Raw genomic sequence first — 9,288 nt, forward strand, 5'->3', positions numbered from 1 at the left:
CTATTTTTTTCATAAATCTCTTTAACAACTTCAGACCTGCTCAAAACTACAAAAAAATCCAATAATTCTCAGAATTTTAACCCTTTAAATGCCAGTTTGATTATTTGAAATATTTCATTTTTTACTAAAAACAGAAAAAGTTAATTATTTTTCATATAATCAATAGTAGACAGATGGGGCTTTGGGGGTGAAAAGAGTCTTGGATGGGTCAAAGTTTAGCAACAAAACTGATTTGATCGCATTTATATATATATATATATATATATTTTTTTTTTTTTTTTCAACACTCTGATTTTTGGCACTTAACAAAAATTTCACATTTGTTACAGAGAATGTGTGCTTTCTGACATTGGCAAACCATATCACTAATAGAAATAACAAAGATGGTAACGATAGTTATAATAAAAGATAATCTGATTAAAGACAAACCAACATAAAACTAAAAATAATAATAATAGTAAACAGATGATTAAACAAAGGAACAAATGATGTAAAAATAAAAGGTATCATTATAACAATAACAATAAAATTGAGATATAGACATACACAAATATATATCCATACACATAGAAACATACATTTGTACAGAGATACATGAATAAAATTAAAACATATATACAAATAGATAAAATAAATACATAGATAAACACAGTCTAGCAATGTTACCAAACAAAAAGAAATCAAATAAGCAGAGGAGAGCTTAATTATTAACCATATCAGTCGTCAGGATAAATGTACCAATATACTACAAATATGTATAGAAAATGTATAAAATAGAAAACGTCAATTTGCATATCAGAAAGAGGATTTTTATTGCATTAATATTTTTTACGTAATGTCAGAAATAACCTCTGCCCATCTTTACTCCTGAGAGACTCTGCCTCTCTAAAATGCTCCTTTTATACCCAGTCATGTGACTGACCTGCTGGTAATTAACCTCATTAGTTAAAATGCTGCTCCAGATGTGTTTCAGTGCTTTTCCTGTCTTTTGTTTCCGTCCCTACCTTTGTGGATCCCATCATACTCCGGTCCTGTTGGGGGCAGTACCGAGCAGGGGCGGCTCCTCTCTGCCGGGGTGGTAGCAGTATTTCCGGGTAGCAGGTGGATGTTTTTCTGTGGGTCAAATCAATCAGGGACGATACTCCGGTTTCAGTCCTTAATATCTCCGTTATCTCTAAGTCAAAGGTCTTTTACCGGGACTTTGATGTCCTGCGGTCTCCGGTAACTTCCGCTCGGTCTCTCTGTCCTCACCCACCCTCTCATGGCCTCCAGGCGGCCGGACAGCTTCGACGGGCTCGGCTTCCGCGGCCGCGATGACCCGCTGTACGGAGCCAGCTACCCGGGGAGAAGCTCCGGAGGCCCCGCCGAGCTGCAGCACCATCACTGGGTCACCACGCCGCCGGACATCCCGGGGAGTCGGAACCTGCACCACGGAGAGCGGACACCTCAGTACGAGGAGCCGCTGGGAGAGCCCGGAGCTCCGGGAGCGGGCTGGGAGGCTCCACAGCCCGGGGTACCTCCAGCAGGTGGGTCTAAGGGGGGTAAGGGGGTCTGGGAGCGGGCTGGGAGGCTCCACAGCCCGGGGTACCTCCAGCAGGTGGGTCTAAGGGGGGTAAGGAGGTCTGGGAGCGGGCTGGGAGGCTCCACAGCCCGGGGTACCTCCAGGCTAGGGTCAGGTGAGGACGGAGGATGGTTAGCTCACAGGCTAACGATTACATGGGAACTCTATGGAAGGAGCTAACTGTTATTGAGGTTAGCTGGTGTTACGGTTCAAAGAGAGACCGTGCTATCTGGTGATTCTCAGCTATGGCTGGACAGCCAGTCAGGGTACACAAATATATAAAAGAACAAGATTTTAAACAAGATTACAGGAAACTCTGTTCGATGTTTGTCATCTCTAGAAGTCCAGAAGGGTTCTGGAGTATTCTGCCTGTTTTTATAGTGTGCTCTGGTAGGAAGAGCTTCTTCTTCTTCTATCTTCTATCTTCTTCTTCTTCTTCTTCTCTGGTTTGTCCTCCTGTGTTTGCTCTCTGCCTCTTTCCCCTCTTTTATTCTGAAAGGCTGTCTTTCCCCTCTGTGGTCTGATAATGTAGACTTTTATGGTCCTTATTGATTATTTTTGATTGTTCATTTTACTTCCTGTGATTTTTGTAGCTCTTATTCTGAAATTGTCGTATCTTCTTCCTGTTTCAGAGCAGCTGAATCGATTTGCAGGATTCGGGATCGGACTGGTCAGGTAGAGAACCTTTGGTTATTTTAGTTTTTTATCAGAGCTGGGCACAGGTGATCAATAATTAAACTGTATTAACCATTGATCCGTTAACAGAGGTAATCAGGTTTATAAAGTCTTCAGAGGCTGGGGAGACTCAGAAAACTTTAACTCTCTCAGTTTTATGTTGAACAGACGGTCAGTGAACTCAGCACACGGCTGCTGTTTCAGCTGGGATCATCAGCGCCACCTAGCGGGGAGAGGTTTAAAAACGTCCAATCCTTCTTCCACCGGGGCGTCACTGATGATACAGCTGAATTTAAAGAACCAACATGGCGGTAATGGAAAGTGGACTTCTAGAAGTCCTCGTTAAAATAATGAACAGTAACGGGTTAATAGACGCGTGCCCAGCTCTAGTTACTTACATTGATTTAATAATCATGTCATCACGCCCTGAGCAGTTTTGATCCTTGCGTGGTTTTCTGATGAGCCTGTCAGACTAAACTGAGGGATTAGACTAACAGGATTCTGATTAGCCCGTCTCTGTCTCTGTCCTCCTGCAGCCTCTTCACTGAGAACGTCCTCGCTCATCCCTGCATCGTCTTCCGCAGACAGTGCCAGGTATCACTCACCTTTCTATCAGTACCTGATCAGGTTCACCTGGAGCTGCTCACCTGGGGGGGGGGGGTCCGGCTCCTCTGACTTTACAGGCTCCAGCTGTTTCAGACTGTCGTTGGCGTTTCTGAGGTTTACTAGAGTCTCATCACAGTCGTAATCCTGATTGGCTGTAGAAACATTCAGTCATGTCAGACATGATCCAACAGCAGCTCCATGTTGACCCTCTTCTTCATTTCCTCATTTTAAAGATGAACGGAGGAAAACGTCTGTGGCTCCACCTCCACGCCACCGCCATAAAAACACCGTTTACCATCATTAACAGTAAACCTGAATGATGATGTCAAACCTCTGCTTGGACAGAGTAACTCAGGTGTCAGTTTAGAGAGTTACTCCTGCTGTGATCTGATTGGCTGTTTGTTTCAGGTGAACTACCACGCCCGCTGTTACCACCTGACTCCATTCAGCGCCGTTGCCGTCATGTACTCCATCACTAAAGCCCAGGTACGACTCAGCAGAGACTTCCAGCACGCCGCTCAGGGGCGGCTCAGAGCGCTGTGGAGTTGTTTGTTTGGTTGTTGTTATTTGTCTCATACTCGTTGTTGTTTGTTTATTATTTCTTGTTGTCGATTTGTGTTTGTTCATTGTTATTGTTGTTATTGTTATTTGTTTCCTTGTGTTGATGGTTGTTATTATTGTTGTTTGTTTATTTTTGTTGTTGTTATTTAGGGTCCTAAGGCTCTGTGGAAGGGGATGGGCAGCACCTTCATCGTTCACGGTATCTCACTGGGGGCGGAGGGCATCATCAGTGAGCTAACACCATTACCACGGTAACACTTTATTCCTGGCCCATCAGCGATGTCACTACTCAGTATGACTGTAGTACTGCCGTACTGTTAATGTGGTATTATTGTAATATTGTATAGTATAGTATAATACTACTGACTGTAGTGTGAGTGTACTATTATTGTATGCCTGTAGTACGACTGTAATATTATAGTAACACTGTAGTATGATTGTAGTACAACTGTAGTATGACTGTAGTATGACTTAAGAATTATAGTATGACTGTAGTACAACTTAATTATTATAGTATGACTGTAGTATGACTGTAGTACAACTGTAGTATTATAGTGGGACTGTAGTATGACTGTAGTATTTTGGTATGACTGTGGTGGGCTTTAGTCTGACTGTAGTTTAACTGTAGTATTACTGTAGTACTATGGTATGACTGTAGTACGACTCTAGTATTACTGTCTGACTGTAGTACAACTTAATTATTATAGTATGACTGTAGTATGACTGTAATACAACTGTAGTATTGTAGTATAACTGTAGTATGACTGTAGTACGACTTAAGAATTATAGTATGACTGTAGTACAACTTAATTATTATAGTATGACTGTAGTATGACTGTAGTACAACTGTAGTATTATAGTAGGACTGTAGTATGACTGTAGTATTTTGGTATGACTGTGGTGGGCTTTAGTCTGACTGTAGTTTAACTGTAGTATTACTGTAGTACTATGGTATGACTGTAGTATGACTCTAGTATTACTGTCTGACTGTATTTTAACTGTTGTCTAATGGTGTTTTCATGGTTACAGGGAACTTCCTCATCGGTGGAGCTGGAAACAGTTGGCAGGTCATCTACTGCTGAAAGGGTCAGTCCACTTCTTCTTCTTCTACTCATTTATATGTTTGATTTCTTCTTCTACTGATCAGTGTGAACACAAACGTGTCGTACTCTGGAGTCTGCTTTAAGGGAGGGTCCAGGACCTGGACCAGTTCCTGCTCTGAGGTGTAGGTAGACCTGGACCCGTTTCCTCCTCTGAGGTGTAGGTAGACCTGTTGGCTCCACCCACTTCTCTAAAGTTGCCCACTATGGTCTACGACTAAATGGAGGGAAAAACATTCTGTCCTCTGCCTTTGATGATGTCATCCTCTGAAGGATGATACCATCCTTTGAAGCCTTTAATTGACTTTGAAGGATGACGTCATCAAGGCTTATAAACATTCCGTCCTTTAATGTAATTATGTTGGTAGCTCCTCCCACTCTATCACAGCGGTTCTCAACATAGGGTCTACATCCTGTTGACCCCAGACTGACCTCTCTGTCTCTCGTCCCCAGGTTAACAGCTGTGGTGGCTCTTCCTTTCTACTGTGCCAGCCTGATCGAGACAGTCCAGGTGGATTATTGATTATTGATTATTGATCAGACATTAGTTAGTGTTGCTGTTCTCCTGGTCTCTGAGATTCTGGTCTGACTCTGATCCTGTGGATCTCAGTCTTTGACAGACCTTCAGTCAGAGATAAATGGAGACCTATTGATTAGGATTGATCAATCAGATGTCAGCAGCACTGACTTTCTACTTCCTGTCTCCTCAGAGTGAGATCGTACGTGATGAAGCGTCCTCGGGGCTGCTAGATTGTCTCAGAGAAGGTTTCACTCGTCTGTTTGGCGTTGGCGCTCCCCACAGCCGCCGTCTGCTCCCACTCAGCTCTCTGCTGCTTCCTGTCGCGCTGCACGCCATCCTGCGATACGCCATTGCCACCTCCATCCAGCGGGCGGCGCTGTGGCTGCACCAGCGGAGCAGGAAGCAGCGATCCGACCCCTCCAACCCGCTGGACGCCTACTTCCCTGAGCTGGCGGCGGCGTGGGCGGGGTCTCTGGTCGCAGACATCGTGGTGTTTCCTCTGGAGACGGCGCTGCACCGCCTCGGCCTGCAGGGCACACGCACCATCATCGACGCCACGGACGGCGTCGTCGCCGTAGGAAGCGGAGGCAGCCCGATGGTGCTGCCCGTCAACACGCAGTACGACGGCTTCTCCGACTGCCTCCACGCCATCCGACGCAAGGAGGGCAGGGCCGGGTTCTACCGTGGCTTCGGAGCGCTGGCGGCACAGTATGCGCTGCATGGCGCGCTGCTGGCTGCTGCCAGGACGCTGCTGAGGCTACTGCTGCTGGAGGGGCGGGGCTGCTAGAGACACCAAATGCTGTCGCCATGACCACCAAACATTCTGTCAGTCTGTCGGCAGGAAGTGGCGAGATGATCAGAGGACGATTTTAGTTTATTTATGTTAAAATATTTCAAAAAAACAAACAAAAAAGTCTGAACAATTTAGAACAAACATGAAGAATCAGAGGAACGACCTGATTGGTTCATCTGCACAATCCCCATGCCACTACAACGCCATAGCAACCAATCACCCACATGAATCATCAGAACTCCATAGCAACAACCCTCAGCTTCCCTGGAGTAACCATAGCAACCAAAGAACATGTTTTTTGCTGCCATAGCAACCAGAAGTCCAACTCCAGGGAAAAAATGGAACCATGCCACAATTACCCGTTAGCTTAAGGGTTAGCTGTTAGCTTAGCAGCAGGCTTAGAGGGAAGGGTTAGCTGTTAGCTTAGCAGCAGGCTTAGAGGGAAGGGTTAGCTGGTAGCTTAGCAGCAGGCTTAGAGGGAAGGGTTAGCTGGTAGCTTAGCAGCAGCACTTAGAGGGAGGGGTTAGCTGGTAGCTTAGCAGCAGGCTTAGAGGGAAGGGTTAGCTGGTAGCTTAGCAGCAGCACTGGGAGGGAAGGGTTAGCTGGTAGCTTAGCAGCAGCACTTAGAGGGAAGGGTTAGCTGTTAGCTTAGCAGCAGGCTTAGAGGGAAGGGTTAGCTGGTAGCTTAGCAGCAGCACTTAGGAGAACAGGTTAGCCATTAGCTGTTAGCTTAGCAGCAGCACTGGGAGGGAAGGGTTAGCTGTTAGCTCTTCATCAAGACTGAGAAGTGAGGGTTAGCCATTAGCTTAGCTTCATCAAACACCAACAGTTTTCTGTTGTGCTCTGACTTTGAAAGTTTGCCCTGATGTCACTTCCTGCCTGATCAATGAAATATTTTGGTGTTCATGTGTCGCCATGGAGACTTTGCACCACTTCCTGTTCCAGCATGACGTCCTGATCCAGTGTTAATAATAGTAATAATGATTTAATGTGCGCTGTGAGCTGATTGGTGGAGGGTACTCTGTGTAAATAACCTGCAGACAGTGAACAGGCGGAGACTCTTTATGTAAAAAGCTGTAAAAACAAAGAGAAGCTCTGTATATCAAAGAAACGTAGAGTAACTTATCCTTCAGTCACTGATATTTAAATCTAGTTTATGTTGAAAAAATGACGTTAAATGTGGCGATTTTCAGACTGAGACGGGCGTACGCTGGTCTGTTTAGACACCAGAAATTTACGGTATAAAGAAAAATAAATATACATATATATATATTTACTCACATATGTCCAGGTCCTTCTACCATTCATGATCAGTAATAGGACACAAGGATGGAATGTTTCTAAGCTTTGATGACATCACACTCTAAAGTCCTTTAAAGACTTCAAAGGATGGCATCATCAGAGGCAGAGGATGGAATGTTTCTAAGCTTTGATGACATCACACTCTAAAGTCCTTTAAAGACTTCAAAGGATGGCATCATCAGAGGCAGAGGATGGAATGTTTCTAAGCTTTGATGACATCACACTCTAAAGTCCTTTAAAGACTTCAAAGGATGGCATCATCAGAGGCAGAGGATGGAATGTTTCTAAGCTTTGATCACATCACACTCTAAAGTCCTTTAAAGACTTCAAAGGATGACATCATCAGAGGCAGAGGATGGAATGTTTCTAAGCTTTGATGACATCACACTCTAAAGTCCTTTAAAGACTTCAAAGGATGGCATCATCAGAGGCAGAGGATGGAATGTTTCTAAGCTTTGATCACATCACACTCTAAAGTCCTTTAAAGACTTCAAAGGATGACATCATCAGAGGCAGAGGATGGAATGTTTCTAAGCTTTGATGACATCACACTCTAAAGTCCTTTAAAGACTTCAAAGGATGGCATCATCAGAGGCAGAGGATGGAATGTTTCTAAGCTTTGATCACATCACACTCTAAAGTCCTTTAAAGACTTCAAAGGATGACATCATCAGAGGCAGAGGATGGAATGTTCTTCCAGTCATTATAACCAAATAGCAGACCATAGCCTGTTTCACCGTCAGAGCAGAGTGAACCTAACAGACAGATTGTTGGTCTAACTGTGTTATAATGAAGAGTTCTACTGAACTAAAAAGAAAAAATACCCCAAAATTCCGGAGAAATGCCTCAAATTTCCAACGATTGTCCAAGAAAATTTCAAAGCAAATTCCAGCCAAAATGTCCAATCTGATTTCAGACGAAGTCAACCAAAATTCCAGAGAAACCATGGAAACTGAGTTGGTCCAGTTCTGAAAACTAAATCTAAAAGATCAGAAATGCAGCGGCCCACAGGGATCAGCTGACTGAGCCATGTTGGTCACATGACTCAAACGTGGGTCCGATTGGTCCTGATTGGCTGCGTGTGCGCCCGTCTCAGCGGCGTGAATCAGTGCTGTGTTAGAGATCATTAGAATAATCAGGAGGTGTTTTCTGTAAAGCTGTGGTTGAATCACTGAGTCTGCACTTTGTTCATGTTTCTTTCATTGTTAAAGTCACTTTGTGCTGTTATTAAATAAAATCTATGAACACAGAGCTGCTCTGGTTAATATCACTGTGGAGGTTAGCATTTAATAAACACAGACACAAACACAGGCAGGTCATTTTAATGCTGTTTGTTCCCTAATAAATGAACAGCTTCATCATCTAAGAGTTCAGCTATTTTCTTGTAAATGTATGACTTTATGACCTCAAAAATGCGTAATGTTTCTCTAAATTTTATTTTTGATAGGCTTTATTATCAGGTAATTGCTGTTTTATATATTTTTCAAATTTTAGATTTAGGATTTTTTCAGTGAATTAAAAAATGTCATGAAAATCAACTTAATTCAAATTGGACTGAATTATTGTCAGAGATTATTTCCAGGTCTACAGTTGTGTCATTGTTTGTATTTCCATATTTTAGGTCTGTGTTGTTAATGTGCTGTCAGACTCAACAGTAAAGGTTATTAGATCTGTATTCCCCTAAACATCCAAACGGCTATTTCAGCTCTATCTGAGCAGATGGAACACAGTTTTAGATTTAGTAAACAGTCTTCAATATCTTAGAGTATTTTTGGTCATTTTATTAAATAAATAAATGAATAAATACAACCGTCCCTTAAAGCTTTCCCAGGAAACCTTAGACATGTTTGCACCATCAGTGAAGTTCCACAGTCATTACTCTGAGTGCTTTAACATTTATCATCATTGTTGTCACATAAGTTAGCCTCTGCGGCATAAATGCTCAAAATAAAAACATGTGGCCATAAATGAGAACCATAACTTTAGAAAGTAGTTTAGAATTTTTTAGTAAGTTGGAATTATTCCGAGCTTTGTTTTAAAAAGTTAACCTGTCACAAATGTACAAATAAAATTAAGTTAGTTGAATTTAAAATGGCAGAGTACCTGATATTTAACTAATGCTGTATTTCCAATAAAGTTAATTTTTTATTTTCTTCAACAAAATCCATCA

At 42.8% G+C, this 9,288-nt stretch overlaps 1 protein-coding gene across 1 annotated transcript; it reads left to right on the forward strand.

Annotated features, from left to right (window-relative positions):
- The first annotated feature begins 1,094 nt into the window (after window positions 1–1,094).
- slc25a46 (solute carrier family 25 member 46) lies at window positions 1,095–7,255 on the forward strand. Its single transcript, XM_041811478.1, has 8 exons — window positions 1,095–1,526; window positions 2,194–2,236; window positions 2,773–2,830; window positions 3,251–3,328; window positions 3,554–3,654; window positions 4,433–4,489; window positions 4,957–5,014; window positions 5,214–7,255. Exons 1-8 carry the CDS (start codon window positions 1,262–1,264, stop codon window positions 5,808–5,810), a joined length of 1,257 nt encoding a protein of 418 aa, XP_041667412.1. The 5' UTR covers window positions 1,095–1,261; the 3' UTR covers window positions 5,811–7,255.
- The last annotated feature ends 2,033 nt before the right edge of the window (window positions 7,256–9,288 follow it).

The sequence above is a fragment of the Cheilinus undulatus genome, linkage group 17 (assembly GCF_018320785.1).
Source record: "Cheilinus undulatus linkage group 17, ASM1832078v1, whole genome shotgun sequence".
In the NCBI taxonomy this organism is placed as follows: Eukaryota; Metazoa; Chordata; class Actinopteri; order Labriformes; family Labridae; genus Cheilinus; species Cheilinus undulatus.